Genomic DNA, 22,363 nt, shown 5'->3' on the forward strand with positions numbered 1-22,363 from the left:
TCTGGTGAGAGGCTCGGCCCGGGGAGGAGAAAGCTGTGTGCCGAGGCCACCGAGGCTGCTTGAAATCAAGTGAAGTGCCGTCCCACCCAGCAGGTCCTGCTGGACTGTCCCCGCCCAGGTTGCCTGCTGGGCCCGTGTGACTTACCTGGACACCATGTCCCGGGCATTTCCTGCTCAGCCGTTGGATTCTGCTCTCCAACCACGTGCCAATGGCTCTTCACTCACTTGGTCAAGCCCCAGCCCAGTGCTGGGCATCCCTAGGAATGTCTGTGTCCCCTTGTGAGGGACAGAGGAGCGAAGTCTGGCCCAGGGCAGACTCACCCGCTGCTGGGACGGCTCGGGGGCCTGAGCGCTGCTGTCACTGCTTCTAGACCCACCGCTTTTCTCTCGACTACGAAAGCCCAGCCATAGCTCGATGCCACGACTGTGGCCTGGAGCCCCACACTCCCAAGTGAATGAAGGCACAGTTGGATCGTAGAAGCATCCGGAAGCCTTCGTGCTGCTTGCTTTGTGAGAATTCCTGGGACCCCAGGCATCCGACTAGTTTGCTGGGTCCTCCACCAGCTGCTGAAGACAGAACAGCCCCTGGGCTCTGGTGGGCTGTGTTTGCCAGGCTCCCAGGGAAGGCGGCTGCGGTCCCACCACCAACTCAGAGAAGCCGTGCCTGCATTCCTGGACCGCCGGGCCGGATTAATCACAAGCTGCACTTTCTAGATGACGAATGGCTCAGCCCACCTGAGGTGCAAGAACCTGGCCGAACCAGCTGTACGTCGGGAGCCAGATTGCTGACGGGGTCAGGAGAGCTCCAGCTGCAGCTCAAGCGCAGGTGGCTGGACAAGGGCCTCTCAGGCAGGTCACGTGCACGTGGCCAGGAAGGAGCACGCGCTGCAGCCCGAGACTGACCACGGGATTTGTAGTTTGTCCCGTGGAGTGTGGGCACATGACGGAAGCGGGTCTACTTTCCAGGAAAACGAAGATGTGCAAGTGCACGCTCAGTAGTGTCCAACTCTTTGGCCCCAAGGACTGTAGCCCGCCAGGCTCCTCTGTCCATGGGATTCTCCAGGCAAGAACACTGGAGTGGGTGGCCACTTCCTCCTCCAAGGGACGTTCCCGACCCAGGGGATCGAACCCACGTCTCTTGCACTGGCAAGCGGATTCTTTACATCTAGCACCACCTGGGAAGCCCAAGAGAAAGCACGTTAGGAGCAGATCTGAAAAGGAGGAACTGCTTGCTTCTAGACAGACAGCTGGACAGCAAGGCATCTGAAGTGGAGGGGCTGAGTTAGTCCCGGGTTTGAATCCCAGTCCATCCTCGGTGTCAGTTTCCTGTGGCAACATTGCAACAAATCACTGAATCACCAAACTCTGAGTGGTGTAAAGCAGCACACTGATTCTCCCCCAGTCGTGGGGGGCCCAGAGTCGTGTCAGTGGGGCCACAGTCCCCCCAGAGGAAGCTTCGCCTCCAGCAGAGGAACATTTCTTGCCTCTTGCAGCTTCTGGTGGGGTGGCTGTCGGCGATTTCACACCCTCCTGGCCTGGTGGCCGCATTGCTGTCTGCTCTGCCTCTGTCTTCATGAGGCCAACTCTGCTCTGTGACTTTCCTCTTTCGAGCCTTCTTACCAGGATGTGAGAGGCTGCATTTAGTGTCCCCCCTCACCCCAGATATTCCACACAGTCAAAGGCTTTGGCATAGTCAATAAAGCAGAAAGAAATGTTTTCCTGGAACTCTCTTGCTTTTTCCATGATCCAGCGGATCTTGGCAATTTGATCTCTGGTTCCTCTGCCTTTTCAAAAACCAGCTTGAACATCTGGAAGTTCACAATTCACATATTGTTGAAGCCTGGCTTGGAGAATTTTGAGCATTACTTGACTAGCGTGTGAGATGAGTGCAGTTGTGCGGTAGTTTGAGCATTCTTTGGCATTCTTTTCTTCGGGATTGGAATGAAAACTGACCTTTTCCAGTCCTGTGGCCACTGCTGAGTTTTCCAAATTTGCTGGCATATTGAGTGCAGCACTTTCACAGCATCATCTCTCAGGATTTGAAACAGCTCAACTGGAATTCCATCACCTCCACTAGCTTTGTTCGTAGTGATGCTTTCTAAGGCCCACTTGACTTCACATTCCAGGATGTCTGGCTCTAGGTGAGTGATCACACCATCATGATTATCTGGGTCATGAAGATCTTTTTTGTACAGTTCTTCTGTGTATTCTTGCCACCTCTTCTTAATATCTTTTGCTTCTGTTAGGTCCATACCATTTCTGTCCTTTATGGAGCCCATCTTTGCATGAAATGTTCCCTTGGTATCTCTAATTTTCTTGAAGAGATCTCTAATCTTTCCCATTCTATTGTTTTCCTCTATTTCTTTGCACTGATCACTGAGGAAGGCTTTCTTATCTCTTCTTGCTATTCTTTGGAACTCTGCATTCAGATGCTTATATCTTTTCTTTTCTCCTTTGCTTTTCGCTTCTCTTCTTTCCACAGCTATTTGTAAGGCCTCCTCAAACAGCCATTTTGCTTTTTTGCATTTCTTTTCCATGGGGATGGTCTTGATCCCTGTCTCCTGCACAATGTCACGAACCTCTGTCCATAGTTCACCAGGAACTCTGTCTATCACATCTAGTCCCTTAAATCTATTTCTCACTTCCACTGGATAATCGTTAGGGATTTCATTTAGGTCATACCTGAATGGTCTAGTGGTTTTCCCCACTTTCTTCAATTTAAGTCTGAATTTGGCAATAAAGAGTTCATGACCTGAGCCACAGTCAGCTTCTGGTCTTTTTTTTTTTTTTGCTGACTATATAGAGCTTCTCCACTTTGGCTGCAAAGAATATAATCAGTCTGATTTCGGTGTTGACCATCTGGTGATGTCCATGTGTAGAGTCTTCTCTTGTGTTGTTGGAAGAGGGTGTTTGCTATGACCAATGCATTCTCTTGGCAGAACTCTATTAGCCTTTGCCCTGCTTCATTCCACATGCCAAGGCCAAATTAGCTGTTGCTCCAGGTGTTTCTTGACTTCCTACTTTTGCATTCCAGTCCCCTATAATGAAAAGGACATCTTTTCTGGGTGTTTATTCTAGAAAGTCTTGTAGGTCTTCATAGAACCATTCAACTTCAGCTTCTTCAGCATTACTGGTTGGGGCATAGACTTGGATTACCGTGATATTGAATGTTTTGTCTTGGAGACAAACAGATCATTCTGTCGTTTTTGAGACTGCATCCAAGTACTGCATTTCAGACTCTTTTGTTGACCATGATGGCTACTCCATTTCTTCTAAGGGATTCTTGCTTTGACTGTGTGGAACACAATAAACTGTGGAAAATTCTGAAAGAGATGGGAATACCAGACCACCTGACCTGCCTCTTGAGAAATCTGTATGGAGGTCAGGAAACAACAGTTAGAATTGGACATGGAACAACAGACTGGTTCCAAATAGAAGGAGTACATCAAGGCACCCTGTTTATTTAACTAATATGCAGAATACATCATGAGAAATGCCGGGCTGGATGAAGTACAAGCTGGAATCAAGATTGTTGGGAGAAATATCAATAACCTCAGATATGCAGATTATGGCAGAAAGTGAAGAGGAGCTAAAAATCCTCTTGATGAAAGTGAAAGAGGAGAGCAAAAAAGTTGACTTAAAGCTCAACATTTAGAAAGGTAAGATCATAGCATCTGGTCCCATCACTTCATGGCAAATAGATGGGGAAACAGTGGAAGCAGTGTCAGACTTTATTTTGGGGGGCTCCAAAATCACTGCAGATGGTAACTGCAGCCATGAAATTAAAAGACGCTTACTCGTTGGAAGGAAAGTTATGACCAACCTAAACAATATATTAAAAAGCAGAGACATTACTTTGCCAACAAAGGTCTGACTTGTTAAGGCTGTGGTTTTTCCAATGGTCATGTATGGATGTGAGAGTTGGACTATAAAGAAAGCTGAGCACCAAAAATTTGATGCTTTTAAACTGTGGTGTTGGAGAAGACTCTTGAGAGTCCCTTGGACTGCAAGGAGATCCAACCAGTCCATCCTAAAGGAAATCAGTCCTGAATGTACATTGGAAGGACTGATGTTGAAGCTGAAACTCCAGTACTTTGGCCACCTGATGCGAAGAGCAGACTCATTGGAAAAGACCCTGATGCTGGGAAAGATTGAGGGCAGGAGGAGAAGGGGACGACAGAGGATGAGATGGTTGGATGGCATCACCGACTCAATGCACATGAGTTTGAGCAAGCTCCTGGAGTTGGTGATGGACAGGGAGGCCTGGCGTGCTGAAGTCCATAGGTTCGCAAAGAGTCGGACATGACTGAGCGACTGAACTGAAGTGAACTGAACTGGATAATCCAGGATTAACTGCTCTGAAGAGCCTTTCCTTAATCACGTCTACTAAGAGCCTTTTCCAAGTAAGGCCACGTTCGTGGGTTCTGGGGATTTGACCCTGGACAGCTTCTGGGGGCCACTTTCAAGCCATCATATCCACTTCCTGGCTGTGGAGGGAGGGAGAAGTTAGGTAAGTTAGTTAATATCTCTAAGCCTCAGTTACCATCTAAGAAATGAGAATAGGGGACTTCCCAGGCAGTCCAGTGGTTAAAACTCCGTGCTCCCAATGCAGGGGGCTTGTGTTCGATCCCTGGTTAGGGAACTAAGCTCCCATATGTCACACAAGAGCCCGCAAGCTGCACAGCACAGCCAGACGAGAAAGAGGAAGGAATGAGGAACAGGCCGCCTGCAGCTGGATTCTCAGCGTTGACCTGGAAGCGTCCCCCGTGGCCTGGTGTTGGCACCCGCTGGGTGACCACAGCTCCGTTACGGGGAAGGCATATTTGGTTTCGATCAACGTGAGATGCTCATAACCGTGTCCTGCGCTCTGTGCCCAGGTATTTGAAGTACACGCTGGACCAGTACGTGGAGAGTGACTACACCATCGTCTACTTCCACTATGGGCTGAACAGCCAGAACAAGCCGTCCCTACGCTGGCTCCAGAGTGCCTACAAGGAGTTTGACAGGAGGTAGGTGCCCTCCAGCCTTGGGTGGGGTGAAGGGGAACCTCAGGTTCCTGGCTGAGTGAGGGGGGAGCTCGGGCGACAGGAGGGGTCCCGGCTGTGCAGTAGGCGAGGGCGGGACCCCGAGGGCCAGGTGGGGCATTAGGGTGAGCACCCCTCAGGGTCAGGGGCCTCTGTCCAGCACTGTCATTTAGGGCTGGGTGCACAGCCATGCAAGACTGTTGGTGCGTGCCTGCTTAGCCGTGTCTGACTCTTTGTGACCCCATGGCCTGGAGCTGGCCAGACTCTTCGGTGCATGGAATTTCCCAGGCAGGAACACTGGAGCGGGTAGCCATTTTCCTTCTCCAGGGGATCTTCCTAACCCAGGGGTCAAACCCATGTGTCTTGCGTCTCCTGCATTGGCAGGTAGGGTCTTCATGACTAGCGCCACCTGGGAAGCCCCGTGATTCTTGAGAAGAAGCAAATGACATGTTCAAAGCGATCTTTTCCAGAAGCTCGGGCTGACAGTGGAAGGATATGCGTGTATGCCTGTCTTGAGCTAAAACAGATACATTTTCAAATGGAAGGTAGTGAACTTCTTTTGTTTCTCCCACTTCTCTCAAAGGTGGACTGGGGGCAAGAGTAGGATTATAGATCTTGGCTTGATGGAAGCCAAAAGGAGGGACATCCTAGGCCTCAAAGCCACCTGATAGTCGAGTGCCTGCTAGAGGCAGTGAGTTCCCTGTCGGTGGAGGTATGTAAGCAGAGCTCCAAGTTGAATTGGATGCAATTTATACAGCAAAGACTTTTCCGTCCACCATTAACCAACACCACTACAAAGGTGCAGTGGGTTTCCTGCGTCTTTTTCTGTTCCCTCTGCTTTTGACTTCTCATCTTCCAAACTGTTCTGCCAGGTTTCTCCTTGAAGCCAGAACCATCCACCCAGGAATGTCCCTGACCGCCTTCTAGGAGCGCCGGTGCTCCTGCCATGGAGAATCCACGTTCCTATAGCGATGGACTTTGTAACTGTTAGGTAAAGACGACCAGGACGCCAGGAGTGCCTAACAGGCTCTTTAATGGCGAAGCGCGCCCGGGCGGGGTTCCCAGGCCCGAATGAGGCAGGTCGAGGAAGTCCACGCCTGGACCGTGTTGGGGGTGGTTTTTGTACGTTCGTTGCAAGGGATGGTCAGGCTAGATGGACGGGGGTTTGGATAGGTCGCCAGGCCGAGGCGTCGAGGGCTGACAGGTCCTTCTGCGTGGCTGGGGTGGGGCGGCTTTAGCGGGTGAAGTGTGCTGTCATTGGTCCCCGGGATCTGGGAGGCTCCTTCCGTTAGGGACTTCTCCCACCTGCGGGAGGGAGAGGAGGGGCGGCCCATCATGGCCCCTGGGGTCCCGCCTTACAGTAACAGCTGAGTTCTGGGTCCTTGGACCACCTGAAAGTCACTGCAACGTCCTCCTTTCGAATCGCAAGACTGTTTGTTTGTTTTTTTCTGGTAATTAATTAATATTCCTTCAGGAGATACTCTGAGACTGTATAAATATCAGTTTCATGTGCTAGCTTTTGCCTCCCTTGCCATTTCTTGGTTAATTATTATTAAGATGGATGACAAATGGTGATTGGGGCTCTTAGTTGGCATTTTACTATGCCGAAGAGCTTCCTTTTTCAGTTTATTTGTATTCGTACGGGCTTGGGATCTCCCATTTTATTCAATAGTTTATAATCCATGAAAATATTTATCCTAATGCTCAAATTGTTAAAATTTGGCCAGGTGAGCTTCAGCCTGGCTCCTATGTCCCACAGACACGTCCCTGTCCCTCCGAGCACTTCCTTTACTTTCTAGGACAATGAGGTGCTCCAGGCACATCCCAGGTGGCACTAGTGATAAAGAACCCGCTTGCCACTGCAGGGGATGTCAGAGATGCAGGTTTGATCTCTGGGTTGGGGAGATTTGCTGGAGGAGGGCATGGCAACCCACTCCAGTGTTCTTGCCTGGAGAATCCCGTGGACAGAGGAGCCTGGCGGGCTACAGTCCATGGGGTCGCAAAGAGTCGGACACGGCTAACAGCAGCTTAGCACACATGCACGCACGCCCAGCCCAGGAATCCGCCGTTTCTCTGGCCCATGGATCCTCTTAAGGGAGGACGCTCCTGGGAACCCGGGCCTGGAAGCAGCGTGTTAGTTGCTGCGGGGCTGTTATGGCTCGCAGGCAAGTCAGCGGACTGTTGCGGTGTGTGTGTGTGTATGACTGTTGCGGTGTGTGTGTGTATACATACATGTAGACACATGTACACGCACACGTCGACGTGGGTCTTCGTGCTTGCACTTGCCTGTTGCTCCTGGTACCTGTGTGTTCACACCGACATCTATGCTAGTTCCCGTCCTTCCCCACCAGGGCTCATTCTGGCTTTCTCCCTTTCTGCATTCGTGACATCTCTCCTCCAACAGTAAGAGCCTGGCTCCCATTGCCTTTGTGCATGCTCAGGCACTCAGTGCGATCTGACTCTTTGTGACCCCATGGACTATAGCCCGCCAGGCTCCTCTATCCACGGGATTTCCCAGAAAGAATACTGGAGTGCGTTGCCATTTCCTCCTCCAGGGGATCTTCCCGACCCAGGGATCAAACCCACGTCTCTTGTGTCTCCCGCACTGGCAGGAAGATTCTTCACCACTGAGCCACCTGGGAATCCACCGCTGTTACTTGGCCTGCCTCTGACTAATCGTGTGGCCACCTCTCACTCGCTGGGGCGCTGTTACCATGTGGCTGCCCCACCCCCACAGAGCTCCTGCCAGTGTCCCCTGGGCTGATGCCCGCACCAGGCCGCCGTGGCTGCCCCCTTCTTGCTCCCACAGTTGGTTGCAAATGTCGGGTCCCTTCTCAGCCCCCACCGTCCTCTGCCTGCCTGGTCCCAGACACCTCGTGCTGGACTTCCTGTCCACCCCCCTGCCGTGTCTGCCTTGCTAATCAGCTCGCAGGGCCTGGGGAGGCTGATGGGGATGTTTGCAGAATCCTGTGCTGTCGGCCCTGCAACTGTGGCCAGTTCCAAGTGGCCCACGTGGCCCCGCTGGGCACGGACCTGGGAGGAAATGATGGCCATCCCTTCTTGTGGGTTCTCCCACCCTGGGATGTAACAGGCGAAGGAGCCCAGGGGCGCAGCAAATAGTACAAGTCATGGGGTGATCAGTGAGGGAGTCAGTGAGGTCGGACCATTCATGACCTTTGTGTTTAATATGATTTACTTCATTGTGAGTTGATACTGTTGAATAACGGCTGTTTTTCACAGCTGATTCCCTGAATGGCTGAAATTCTGGCAGTCGGCTCTTTGAAGGGCAAAGAGCTGGCTTGAGGGTGTCCCTGGCTGACCTGAGTATGGATGCCCTTCTCTCTCTGGGACACCCCCTCCCCACCAGGCTGCCAGCCCCTTGCTGGCGTCACAGACCCCAGCGGGCCCACCCCCTTCCTCCAGCCCTGGGTGGACGCCAGCCTTCTTGGCTCAGCCCGATGGCTCTGGACTGAATTAATCACCAAAGAGGAAGGGAAGTCGGCTAAGAAACATCTCGTTGAAGGGGGTGCCTAGAGCTGTCGTATGGTGTGGATTGAGGGGGTCACGGCTCCACCCTCGCCCAGGTCAGTTCCCTGCAGAGCGGGGGTTGCTGCCAAGTTGCCAGTGTGTCCCCGCCCCCAGCCCCAGTGTGAGCGCCTCTAAGTTGGGGCTCTGATCTTGCAAACTGTAAAGTGCTGTGGGCACACTGCCAGTGATGAGCCTGGGGACCTCTTCCTCTCCTTCTATGTCCTTAAATCGACTGTCCAGAAACGGAAGGTTGGGACTATCCTGGTGGTCCAGGGTTAAAGAGTCTGCCTTCCAAGCTGAAGGTCTCGGGTGTGATCCCTGGTTGGGGAACTAAGATCCCACGTGCCATGGAGCAACCCAGTCTGCACGCTGCCGCGAAGACCCAAGGCAGCCGAATAAGTAGATAAATAAAATATAAAAAAGAAAAGAACAGGAACGGAGGGCTCTGAGGCTCGCCATCGAGGCCACCACGCTGCAGCTCTTTCCAGCCCAGGGTGTCTCCGTGTGCGTGCTCTGAGACCCCCTCCGTCTCCCTCCTCAGGTACAAGAAGAACCTGAAGGCCCTGTATGTCGTGCACCCCACCAACTTCATCAAAATCCTGTGGACCATCCTGAAGCCCCTTGTCAGGTATGAGCCATTCTCCACGAGGGCCTTGCTGGGGTCAGACAGCCCGGCCCGCCTGGAAACCCAGGCAGTCCTGCTCTGGGGTACCTGCCCGCCCCCCGGCTCTGTCGGATCACAGGGCTGACAGTCATGAACAGGAGCCTTGGCTCACGCCCCCAGTGAGGTCGGCTCCAGCGTTTTATAGCCCCCTTTTCCTGAGCACCCACATTGTGTATACACGCCCGTGTCGGGGTCCTGAGACCGCCTCAGGTTAGGGACTCCCCACGAGGACTCCCAGAACTCAGGAAAGCTGCCATACTCATGGTTCCAGTCTTTACAGGGGAAGGATGTGGATAGGATCTGGAAAAGGCAGAGGCGTGCCGGCAGCCCAAGCCCAGCCCCCTGCTGCCTTCTTCAGGGCAGGGAGGGTTTGTGCAGGTCAGCTCGGTCCCCTGGCCTCGGAGTGCCGCTCAAGATGAGTGTCACTCACCCCAGAAGCTCACCTGAGCTCGGTGTCCACTTAGACAGACCCAGTGTGGTGCAAGACCTCGCTGTAAATCACATCGTTGCAAAGATGCTGTCACCAGCGGGACCGCCCAAGCCGTGAAGGTCACCTCCCAGGAGCCGGTCAGGGGTCGTCCTCTCTTTGGGACCAGCGGGTTTGGGCAGCCCGTGCCTGGTGAGCCCTTCCTGGCCTGTCACGTCCAGCCAAAGGCCTGACTCTTCAACAAAAGAGCGGTGACTTCAGCCCTCCTCCTCCGCATCCAGGCTCTCCCTGCGGGATGATTTCTGCCTCAGTGCTGGGAAGCAGAGGCCAGGGGTGGCGAGGGTGGAGGGGCTCTGCCAGGGCCACACGGCCCCTCTGCTTTGCCCTCATGTGGACTGCAGGCACTCAGCACACACTGTGTGCACAGGGCCACGTGACGGGGTAGACAGGGCGAAGGCCCCTAGACATGGCTTTCATGCAGCAGCCCCAGCCCCATGCCTGCCGGACGGAGGGGCTCCCAGTGCAAGGGGCCCTGGGTGGGACGAGGGAGATTGGGACCCTTGGGTGAGACCTGTGTTGGACTTCTGAACCCCAGACCTGCAGGATAAGCTAATGTCGTTTTAAGCCCTTAGTTCTGTGATCGTTTGTTACACAGCGACCGCCTGGCCTCGCGGTGAGTCGCTCTCACAGCATTTGTACTGTGGCACCTCTCAGGGTCCCTCCAGCCCGCTCGCTTCTCACTTGGCGAGTGAATAAACATGCACAAGTGCTCACCTGTGTGCACAAACCCTTCTGTGACCCCAGGTCGCTGTCTGAGGCCCCCTCCACTTTCCAGGTCAGCTCTGGGACTTGAACGAGGACTTCCCAGTGCGACTGGTGGTGAGAGGCTGCTCTGAGGGGAACCCTGTGCCTGGCCCCCACCACACAACCCTCACCCTCAGCATGCAGAGTCCTGGGCCCTCCCAGGCGAGCAGCTGTGTGTTTTCCAGGCTGTGCAGAATCACCACTTGGAGGAGGGGCTTCTGGGGAGCTCTGAGATCCTCTTCCTGGTAATAAACTGTGCCACCCCTCAGACCAGATCGAGAAGCCGTGAAAGGTTTGAGTCTGATCTCCTTTGGAACTGAAGCTTCTTAGGAGGTGGTGCAGTCCAGGTCTGGGGGCTGCCCTGCCATGGGTCTGAGCCCTTCCTTCCCATTAGCTGCCAACCTCACCCCAGAGAGCCTGGCCCGGAGAGGAGTAGTGTTAATCGCCGAGTTGTGTCCAACTCTTTGTGATCCCCCATGGAATGTTGCCCCCTCAGGCAGGCTCCTCTGCCCATGGAATTCTCTTGGTAAGAATACTGGAGTGGGTTGCCATTCCCTTCTCCAGAGGATCTTCCTGACTCAGGGATCGAACATGGGCCTCCTCCGTTGCAGGCAGATTCTTTACCATCTGAGCCACCAGGGAAACCCCGAGAGAGGGTCACGCATTTTCGGACCTACAGCTCCGCTTGGGACAATTCCTGAAACAGTGGACTCAAGGCAGCACCCATTTAAAAAGCAAGGGAGCGATTTTTGTGGCCAGAGAGCTCCTTTCATTTCACTGAAGTTTCCCGCCAGCCGACTGGTGCTGTAGGTGCTTCAAAGCGAAGAAACCAGTCCTAGTTACCCTCCTGCCCAAGAAGACCGGTCAGATGCCCTGCTTCCTGGTGCTGTCCTTCACCTTAGAAAAGCTCTCAGAGTTCCAGAAGCCTCTAAAGTTCTTGGAAAAAGCCCACCTGCTCTTGCTGTGTTGCAGTGGGGCAGCCTAGGTGATGTGGGTACGAGCCAGGAGGCCTCCCGGGCTTCCCCTTGACCATCGTCACCCTGGGCAGTAGACGCCACCTATCTCTGCCTCGGTTTCCCTTGAGGCTGACAATGCCCCTTAAGTCACCCTGTTGCTGTAACGAATCAGCGATGTAATACATGTGGAGTGTTTAGAGCAGGGCCTGCTGGCACTAGTCAGTACCAACTGTTAGCTGCTAGTGTGATTTAAAAAACTTTCTATTATCCTTTTTTGATTACTTAATTGTAATATGTTATGTACCTTATGTGCCAGGCACCTCAAAACAATCCTATGAAGTCAGCTGTCTCTCTTCTATTCCAAAGAGGAGGAGTTTGGTGCTCAGAGAGGTTATAGAGTTTGTCTAAGGTCACACAGCATGTCAGGGCTTGGCTGGAATTCTAGCTCAAGCCTGTGTGGTTCTGTCCCGGTCCTGCCTCAGGCATGGACGTAAGCGGGTGTCTTGAGCGGACTGCAGGGGTCAGGGCTGGGGAGCCATCTGAGCCCTGGAGTCCTCAGCTGCCAATGGACAAAGTGGACAAGCCCAGTGGCTCTCCAGGGCCCACGCACTGCCTGACTCAGACCCTCTGGAGGCAGGGCCTGGCAATTCCACTGCACCCCTGCTTTGGGGTCCCGTGGATGGGCCCCCGAGAGGCCCTTTCCTGGGAATGAGAGGCAGGAAGGAGTCCTGCTTGCATCGGTGGAGCCTGGTGTCCAGCCAGTACCTGGCGGCCGGAGGGGGACAGGCAGAAACACTGGCAGAAAGCCGAGGGGGCTCCTGGGTGGGCTGAAGTTGGCACGAGGGGGGCTCCCTGCAGCCGTGAGGCCAACACCTTTGTCCTGCAGGCCATTCCGGAGAGGCCCTGTCCATGGGTACGGCTGAGGGCCTGGCACCTGGTCGGCCTCCTCGTCCTCCTCCACTAGGGGGCGCGCGGTGCCCGCGGCTCAGCCTCCTGTGGACTCCGGGCTCCAGCGGGTCTGGGATAAGACAGCTGCCTGGGTTATCGGAGGTGATATTCTGGGCTGATGGCGTGGTGTCATCTACTGGAGAAGTCCTGGAGAGGGCACACCTCGGGGCGAGCACGCGCACGCGCACACGCAGCCAAGGGGCCCACCTCCGGGGCAATGGTCACCTTGTTCGCTGATTGTGGGAGGGTTTTGCCGTGCACGGCGTGTCCAGGCTCGTCGACTCGTGCACGTGGAATCCGGCCAGCCGAGCGGGTGTCGGTGACACGGCAGTGAGGCTGTAAACAGTGGAGCAGGCGGGTGGTCGCACAGGGGGTCGGCTGGGCCCAGCAGTGACCTTCTCACCCAGCCCAGCCCCCTGTGCTTCTCCTCACTTCGCGGCTGGGGAAACAGGCTCGCTTTTCTCAATCGGCTATGTGTTTTCGGCAGTGCTGGGCCTCCCTCCTGCTCCGGCTCTCTAGCTGTGGCGGGGGAACTGCTCTCTGTTGCGGTGCTGGGCTTCTCGTTGCTGTGGCTCCTCTTGCTGCGCAGGCTGTAGGGTGCGTGGGCTTCAGTAGGAGTTGCAGCTCCCGGGCGTTAGGGCACAGACTCAATAGTTGTGGCGCCGGGCCTAGTCGCTCTAAGGCATGTGGGTTCCTCCCAGATTAGGGACTGAACCCGTGTCTCCTGCATCAGCAGGTGGATTCTTTACCACTGAGCCACCAGAGAAGTCCAATATATATATTTTTAAATTTTAAAACTTTTTTTTTCCCCCAAGCCGCGAGGCGTGTGGGATCTTAGTTCCTGACCCGGGGATCGAACCGGGGCCCCCTGCAGTGGAAGCTCAACGTCTTAACCCTGAACCGCCCAGGGAAGTCCTGAGTCTTGTTATTAGTAATGGTCCCAGGCCGCGACGTCCACCAGGCATCAGACAGTGGGCTGGTTCATGTAGACATCCCCACTGTTTGCAGCGGGGAACCCCACTTCGAGGGGAGGCGAGTGGCTCCGGTCAGGGCTTGTCTGCGTCATCGTGCTCAGGCTATCGTGCGCCCCAAGAGTGACCGTCCTGAACGGAAATCGGAGGGTGTCTTGCTTGGTCCCGCAGTCGCGGGGATGTGACTCCCACTTTGTAGAGAGAAGCCCGGTGGGATGTTCGAAGCCGAAGCCACCGCCGTCCCCAGAAGCCAGGCGCCGGGACCCCCTCTGCGTGTGGCCCACAGGTTCCCAGCCGCTCACCCTGGAGGCAGATGCTGGTCTTTATGCTGCTGAGGCTCTCCGGCGGGCCGGGTGCATCTGAGGTCTGATGAACGCAGAGCATCTGCCGGATGTGCGCTGCTTCCACTCTGCTCTGTGTTTAGGTGGTGTCAGCGTTTACGCTTCTTCAACATGAAACACGCCAGCGCTGTTTGCTCCAGGGCTCCCGGCGCCACCCCGCTCTTGCAGGCCCCCTGGCCTCTTTCCTGCCTCCTAATCTTTTTTTTTTTTTTTTAATTTTCTTCTGTCTTTTTTCTTTTTCAGTCACAAGTTTGGGAAAAAAGTCACCTATTTCAACTATCTGAGCGAGCTCCGTGAACACCTCAAATATGACCAGCTGAGCATCCCCCGGGAGGTTCTGCGGTGAGTGAGACCGCTGTGCCCTCCACATCCGCCCGCCCCACCTCCCCTCACGTTGAAAGCTTCATTTCCATTTCCATTCGTGTGCTCAGCCAGATCCGGTTCCTGAATCCGCTGCCTCCACAAGGATGCACGCGGTAAAAGATGCTGACTGCTGACTCAGAGAGGCGAGGCGGGGATGACTGTGTACACACGCAGAAGAGATGTTTCTCTCACCCGCCGCTCCAAAACTGATTAAACAAATAAGCCGCGCTGGCAACTGCTGTTTGCTGCCGTGGTGTCGGCCAGTTTCGCTTTGGAGCGGAGGATGAGGGGGACTCTTGGGGTGTGTGGATGACGCGTATGTGGCGTGAAACACTCCCAGGCCGGGAGCAGGTGTCCTCAGAACCGCCGGCCCGGTGCTTCTGGCTGGAAGCCTAGCTGATGGGTCTGCTGCTTTGTTTTCTAGGCAGCGGTCCCCTCCTCCGACAGGGGCTCTGGTTGCGGGAGGGAGCCCAGGAAGGTGTGTGGTCAGCCCCGGGCCCCTCTGTCAGCTCAGATGGAGCCCAGTCTCTGAGCCCTGCCCCATGCCCTTCTGCCCTTTGCATCCCGCTCTCTGGGGGGGCTCCTTTGAGGAAGCCCTGCAGGGGGAGTGGAGGTAGCTCCCTCCCTCTGGGCCCCAAGTCCCGTAGCAGGCGCTGGGGATATAGAGCTCCGTGGAGAGTGTGTCCACCCTCAGGACGCTCAGGTAATGAGGCCATGAGTCCCCGAAAGAGGTGCTGAACCAAGCTGGGGAGACTTGTGAGGAGGGAATATCAGAGGAGGCTTCCAGGAGGAGGTGACTCCTAAAGTGAGTTTTGAAGGGACCATTGTCTAGATCGAGAGCCCAGGGAAGAGTCCTTTCCAGCAGAGGGAAGCTCTCGGTTAGACACGTGGGTAAATTGTTGGCTAAGGGTTGGCAGGAGAGGATGGCTGTTTGCCAGAGGTTGGATTTCTCTTGCTGGCTTTTGTGTGAATGCCCATGACTACAGGGGCTTGTGAGAGTGCGTGTGTCTGTGTGTGAGTGTGCAAGACTGAGATATGGGCCTGGAAGGATGGGACGCCCAGGGTCCCATCCTGCAGATGCTTGAGGGGCGTGTGACCCGAGATGCTCCCTAGAGCATCAGGGAAGGCTTCCTGGAGGAGGTACCGCTATGATGAGTCTTAAAAGGGATGAAGATGCTTGTGGGACGTGTGACCCGACAGTGCCTTGGGGCCTGAGGCTGCGCCCCTGCCAGCTGACAGCTGAGCTTCTGTTATGGCCACAGATACGACGAGGAACTTCGGAACCTGCATGCCGGCAGGCTGCCCGCTCCCACCAAGACGCCCCCGCCACGGCCCCCTCTGCCCACCCAGCAATTCGGCGTCAGTCTGCAATAGTAAGTGAGCGGGGATGGGGTCTGCCTTGTTTCCTGGGATGCATCCGTGTGCCAGTGGTAGTGGGGTTTTCCCCAGTCCTCGGCCTCTGCAGCCAAGCTTAAGCCTTCAGGGAAACTGACCTGTGAGCTTGTCACGAGGCCAGAGTGCCCGCCACTGTGTGTGTCTGTGTGCTTGTGTGCAGAGCACCCAGCCATGAGCCAGGGGGGAGCTGGGGGTGGGGGTGGTGGGGTCCTCGCCTCAGTTTTCCTCATCACTGCTCAGTGGGCAATTCTGGTTCTGTATCCCCAGACCATGGCCCAGACGCCTCCCATCACTTTCCACATGAGGCTTGGCCACGTGCTTTGCTCTGGCCAAGGAGACAGGAGCGGCCACGGGGCAGGTCACGTCCTGGAGGGAACCTTAGTGGCTGGTTCGTAGCTGGTCTCTTGTGGTGACAGAGGCGGGGTGGAGACGGCATCTGGCTGGCCCGCGTTCTTGGGTGACCACAGAGCCCCTGCCACTGACGCCCAGGGCGTGGGGCTGCCCGAGTGGGGAGTGAACCCCCGTGGGGCTCAGCCACCCGGCTGTAAGGACTGTTGCTCCCGCGGTGTGTCCTTCCCGTCCTGCCTGTCTCAGCCTTGTTGGCCGCGTGAACCTTGAGCTCACGCCCCTCTCAGCTTGGTTCCTTGTCTCTAAAACCAGCGAGTTTCTGCATGATGCGATCGTCAATCTTTACTCCTTGGAAAGGATTCTGGGCCCCCACCCAGGCCAGCTTCGTCCATTCTGAGACTCATCATAGTGGTACCTCTTGCAGGAAACCCTCCCTGATGCTCTAGACTGCATGTAAGGCCTCCCTCCGTTGCAGCCCCGATCTGAGCAGGCGCCGGGAGGAGCCCCTCAGGCTCTTTGCCCTGCTCAGAGGCGAGCTCTCTGTTCTCCTCCTAGCCTCTGTCTCCGGCACCTGGCCAGATGTGAGGCAGCTGACATGATGGAAGACGAAGGGGCTGTTTAAACCGTTCGAGCCCCGTGGGGCAGTTGGGTCTGAGCCGCGTGACGTGTAGGAAAACCAGGGCCTGGAGGGTGGTGGATCCGGGGAGCAGTCTGCCTGGTTTCATTTGTTAGTTGTTTCTTGTTAGAAACATGCCGTGTGATCTGTCTGTGTATAAAGATCCCATGATCTTTAAGAGCCGTGCTGGATGTTAAGACAGTGAAAGGTCAGGAGCTGAGGAGGCTCTGGGCAGGGCCCAGGCCGGGTAAGGAGGCGGAAGTGGCACCTTCGGTGTGACCCAGCAGCCGAAAGGGACTGTTGTTTTCCAGAACTTTCTATAGTCGCAGCCATGGTCCGTACTGTCCACTGGCGGTTGAGCAGGGCAGGTGAGGCACCGGATTTATCATCTCATTTGCCTTGAACTGCTTTCAGCTCAGGCAGCCGCTCGCTGCCTGGTGGACAGGGTGGCCCCAGACGGCGGGGTGTCAGCACCCCCTCAGTCAGACACACACCCAGCAGCGCTCCCTTGACTCAGGTTTTTGTGAGCACTTAGTGACCAGGAAAGGTTGAAGGCAAGAGGAGAAGAGGGCGGCAGAGAATGAGACGGTTAGGTGGCGTCACCGACTCAATGCACGTGAGTCTGAGCCAATTCGGGAGATAGTGAAGGACAGGGAAGCCTGGCGTGCTGCAGTCCGTGGGTCGCGAAGTGCTGGACACGACTCAGCAACTAGACAACAAAAGTGAATATACCGTATGTTCATATATGACCTCCATAAATACATCTGGAGCAAAGTTCAGCGAACAGCACTTCCTTTTCCGCTTTTAAACATTGTAAAGATGTGCTGGTGTGGCCCCCACCACCCCCTACCTGCCCTCAGGAAGGCAAGACCTGGAACACGCCTGCTGTGACTCCAGCCGCTCTGGGGGAGCGCTGGTGAGAACTTGGCTCTCAGAGCAGAGCCTAGTGACTGCTTTACCGAGGCTTCTGCTGTGGGCTCTGTGCTTTCAGCCCAGCCCTGAGTTTGCTGGCCCAGTCCCGGCTGGGTGTGAGCTGATACCCGGGGTCCAGGGTGGGCATGCGGGGCTGCTGGCTTTGGCATCGTCAGCACCTTAGCCTGAGGAGCAGGAGCACCTTCTGGGTTGCCCGTTTTGTTGTTCAGAATCACTCCTTGAAAAGTGCAAGTGTCAAAGTCTCAATCGCTCAGTCGTGTCCGACTCTTTGCGACCCCACAGACTGTAGCCCACCAGGCTCCTCTGTCCATGGGATTCTCCAGGCAAGAATACTGGAGTGGGTTGCCGTGCCCTTCATCAGGGGAGCTTCCTGACCTCAGGATTGAACCCCGGTCTCCTGCATTGCAGGCGGATTCTTTATACCATCTAAGCTACCAGGGAAGTCTCCTTATCATCTGGGCTTCCCTTGTGGCTCAGAGGATAAAGTGTCTGCCTACAATGCAGGAGACCGGGGTTTCATCCTTGGGTCGGGAAGACCTGAAGATGGAAATGGCAACCCACTCCAGTATTCTTGCCTGGAAAATTCCACGGATGGAGGAGCCTGGCAGGCTACAGTCCATCAGATCATAAAGAGTCACACACAGCTGAGTCGTACATGCCCTCCTTCAGGGGATCTTCCTGACCCAGGGATTGAACCCAGGTCTCCTGCATTGCACACGGATTCTTTATACTGTCTGAGCTACCAGGGAAGTCTCCTTATCATCTAACAAAGCTTTAAAAATGAAAAACCAAAAGCAAAACTCACTCAACTTGTGGACTTCTGAAGCCATCTGCTTGAGTACAATGTGTGTGTGTGTGTGAGGTCTTTGTGATTTGGGTACCGCTCAGCCTATGAAGTTCACCAGGGCACCTTGGCCTTGTGTTTCGAGCAGGTGCCTTTTGGAAGGTGCTGATGCAGCATTTCAGCCTGGAGCTACCAGCAGATGCTGGGGATACCTGGTGTAAAGGCTGTGGTCCAGCCCCTCTCCAGAACCAGTTGTTGCTCTTCCTGTCAGTTCGTTACATCTTTAGGGAATGGTGACTATTGCTGGGCAACCTCTGAAAACCATTCTGCACGTGCCACTTTGAGAGCTAATCCATGCGATTGCCTCTTTAAATTAATATTTTATGCTGTTTCATTGCAAATGACTGTAATAAAATGGCAATAAACATATTAAATAAAGCACCAAATATGTAATTTGTTTGGACTGTGAATGAATGAAAGTCATTAAAATTCATAAGCAGATCCTATTCACAAGTGTTAATTTGCTGAGTTACGTTCAAAAACACACAACAGAATGCTATCACCTTAGCACGAGCTAATTAAGTTAATATATTAAGGGGAAGTCAGAGATTCAAGAAGTCTTTGCCTGCCTGCCATGCCTGAAGAGGGACAATGGAAACAGCCCTGAACTGGGCAGTTGTGAAGCAATGGAAAAGGGGAGGGGCCTCTGGGGCGGTCAGGGAGGGAGGCAGGTTGCATCCCAGCTCTAGCCTTTTCCAGCTCTGGGAAGGCGAGCTTGTGATGTAACTTCTCACCCTCGCCTCTTCCCCTCTAACCGTAGGTGAAACCCTGCTCTCTGTACCCTCCGGGGCCATGGGGCCCTAATAGGATGCAGGCAATGTGAGCAGTTCCTGCTGCCCAGTTCATCGCCTACTCTTATTCCGTCTTCTGATCCCCTCCTCCAGAAAGCCTTCCCTGATACTCCACACAGGCAAGAAGCATTTGTTGAGAAGACTATTCTTGCCCCCATGGAATTGCCTTGACACCCTTGTAAGGAACTAATTGAGGATGAAAGTTATGACCAACCTAGACTACATATTGAAAAGCAGACACATTACTTTGCCAGCAAAGGTCCGCCTAGTCAAGGCTATGGTTTTTCCGGTAGTCATGTATGGATGTGAGAGTTGGATTGCAAAGAAAGCTGAGCGCCGAAGAATTGATGCTTTTGAACTGTGATGTTGGAGAAGACTCTTGAGAGTCCCTTGGAATGCAAGGAGATGCAACCAGTCCATTCTGAAGGAGATCACTCCTGGGTGTTCTTTGGAAGGACTGATGCTGAAGCTGAAACTCCAGTACTTTGGCCACCTCATGCAAAGAGTTGACTCATTGGAAAAGACTCTGATGCTGGGAGGGATTGGGGGCAGGAGGAGAAGGGGACGACCGAGGATGAGATGGCTGGATGGCATCACTGACTCAATGGACCTGAGTTTGGGTGAACTCCGGGAGTTGGTGATGGACAGGGAGGCCTGGCGTGCTGCGATTCATGGGGTTGCAAAGAGTTGGACACGACTGAATGACTGAACTGAACTGAACAGATGAGGGTATATTTCTGGACTCTTGATTCTATTCCATTGATTTGTAAGCTGGTGTTACATGATCTTTATTGTAGATTTATAGTAAGTTTTGCAATTGGGAAGTGTGATTCTTCCAGTTTTGCTTTTCTTTTTCAAGATTATTTCAGCTCTTCTGAGTCCCTTGAATTTCTTTACTAATTTTAGAATCAGCTTGTCAATTTCTGCAAAAAAAAGCAATTGGAATTTCAATAGGGACTGTGCTGTGTCAGTAGGCCAATTTGGGGGCTATTGCCATTTTAATAATGTGCTACATGCTAAGTTGCTTCAGTCGTGTCCAACTCTATGTGACCGCATGGACTGTAGCCCACCAGGCTCCTCTGTCCATGGGATTCTCCAGGTAAGAATACTGGAGTGAGTTGCCACGCCCTCCTTCAGGGGATCTTCCCAACCCAAGGATCCAACCTGAATCTCTTATGTCCCCTGCATTGACAGGCAGGTTCTTTCCAATTCAAAAGCAAGGATGTCTTACCATTTATTTGAATCTTTAAATTTCTTTCAAAAATGTTTTATAATTTTCCATGTAGCAGTTCTGTACTTTTTTATTAAATTTATTTAGTTTTTATTCTTTGTGATGCTATTGCAAATCAAATTGCTTCTTAATTTCATTTTTAATTGTTCATTGCTAGTGTATAGAAATACAACTGATTTTTGTATGCTGATTCTATCTCCTGCAATCTAGTTGAACTCATTTATTCTAATAGATTTTTTTGGTGAATTTTTTTCTTAGTATTTTCCACATCTAAGATCACACCATCTGCAAATAGAGATAGTTATACTTATCCTTTTCCAACTTGGGTGCCTTTTATTTCCCTGTCTTGCCTGATTGCACTGGCTATGCCTCCAGTACAGTGTTGAATAGAAGTGACGAGCACGGTCACCCCTGTTTTGTTCCTGATCTTAGAGGGGAGCTTTCAGTCTCTTTATCATTAAGTAGGAAGCTAGTTTTTCATAGATTCCCTCAGTCAGGTTGAGGAAAATCCCTTCTGTGGCTACTCTGTTGAATGTTGGTGTTTTTTTTTTTCTTTCATGAAAGGGTGTTAGATTTTGTCAGACCTTTTTTTTTGCTCTGTTGAGAGCATCGCATGACTTCTGCCCTTTATTCTGTTAATGTGATGTTACACTGATTGATTTGCATGTGTTGAACAAACCTTGTAGTCTGAGGATAGATCACAGGTGTTCATGGTGTATAATCTTTTCATATGTTGCTGAATTTGCGTGGCGGATATTTTGTTGAGGATTCTGTGTCTATTCATAAGCACACTGGGTCCAGGTCTCCATCCGTGAAATGGGCCCTCTGTGTCTGGCCTGGGATGTCACCCAGCTCTCAGCATTGCAGTGATTTTAATTATCAGTGTCTTTGACTTACAGCTTACAGCTTTCCCGTCGTTCACTGTTTATGACTTGCAGCCCTCCCTGGAGGGAGGTTGCCGGCAAGTCTCTTTCTCATGTGGGGAGGCTGGGGAGGCTCAGAGACAGGCTGCGGGTCACCCATTTCCTAGGACTTCTGCAGATCTGTGTGGTTCCCAAAGTAAATGGAGGAGGGAGAGCGCCTGCAGCTTTGGAATGTCCTGGGAGAAAAGGGCCCATCCACCACACTCCTCCTCAGGGTGCAGCGGGGACACCTCCTGGACACTACTTGGGCCTCAAGCCTCATCCTCCCACTCAGAGGGGACACACAGGGAATCAAGTTAGGGAAGGGGTGGGGAGTATCCAGCTTGCATTCCTGCGGTAGCATGACCTCATGACAGCAGAGACCATCCCCCGGGCCCGTTTGCCAACTGGACTATTGTTTGGAGTCCTGGTGGGACAAGCTTCAGTTGAAGCGAAATCAGCAGTAAACCCAGCTTTCTGCAGCGATCAGGGCCTGCAGAGGCCTGTCACTGCTGGTGACGTGGTCCTCCTTGTGCCCGTGCGTGTGCTCCGCCACCCAGTCGTGTCCAGCTCTTCGCGGCCACATGGACTGTAGCCCACGAGGCTCCTCTGCCCATGGAATTCTCCAGGCAAGAATACTGAAGTAGGGTGCCATTTCCTCCTCCAGGGGATCTTCCTGACCCGGGATTGAACCCGCGTCTGTTGCGTCTCCTACATTGGCAGATGGATTCCTTACCACCAGCACCACGTGGAAAGCCCACGTGTTCATGTTTCGGTCCTCTGTAAATCTCAGAGGGAAATGGAAAGCAGGACGGATATCATATCTGCCCAGTGAATTGCTACTGAAGGAGCATGGGTCTGGGTCGTGGCCGCCTTGCCTCCAGCTCTGCCATCTCTTGGCTTTGGGACCTCGAGCTGGTCACCTGGACTTTCCCAGTGTCCATCTCCCATCTGATTGGGGCCAACAAAAGTACAATGGAAACTAAGTAGATAATATTTCAGAGCAAGGGCTCTAGGCTCAGACTCGTGGGTCTGAGTACCGGCTCTGTCCACTTGTGACCATGTTTTCCCCTAATCTGTGGCTGCGTCATAAGTTCCCCCAGAACCTAGCTTCAAACAACAACCGTTTTGTGGTGTATCCTGATTTCTGTGGGGTAACAAGGAACGTTTTGTAATAATAAAGAAGTTAATCTTAAGAGTTTATTCACTAGTAACAGCTTTAAAATACATGCAACAAAATCTGGGGGCACCAAAGAAGCAGATACACCATCCTGGTA

The 22,363-nt window shown here is 53.4% G+C and overlaps 1 protein-coding gene across 1 annotated transcript in view; it reads left to right on the forward strand.

Moving 5' to 3' along the window:
- Window positions 1-22,363, forward strand: part of ARHGAP8 (Rho GTPase activating protein 8) — a 37,600-nt gene that overhangs the window by 6,099 nt on the left and 9,138 nt on the right. The window contains exons 4-7 of the mRNA XM_052640195.1: window positions 4,878-5,009; window positions 9,094-9,180; window positions 13,907-14,005; window positions 15,289-15,399. Of these exons, the coding sequence (XP_052496155.1) occupies window positions 4,878-5,009; window positions 9,094-9,180; window positions 13,907-14,005; window positions 15,289-15,399 (429 nt within the window). The remainder of the gene's footprint in view (window positions 1-4,877; window positions 5,010-9,093; window positions 9,181-13,906; window positions 14,006-15,288; window positions 15,400-22,363) is intronic.

The sequence above is a fragment of the Budorcas taxicolor genome, chromosome 5 (assembly GCF_023091745.1).
Source record: "Budorcas taxicolor isolate Tak-1 chromosome 5, Takin1.1, whole genome shotgun sequence".
Lineage (NCBI taxonomy): Eukaryota > Metazoa > Chordata > Mammalia > Artiodactyla > Bovidae > Budorcas > Budorcas taxicolor.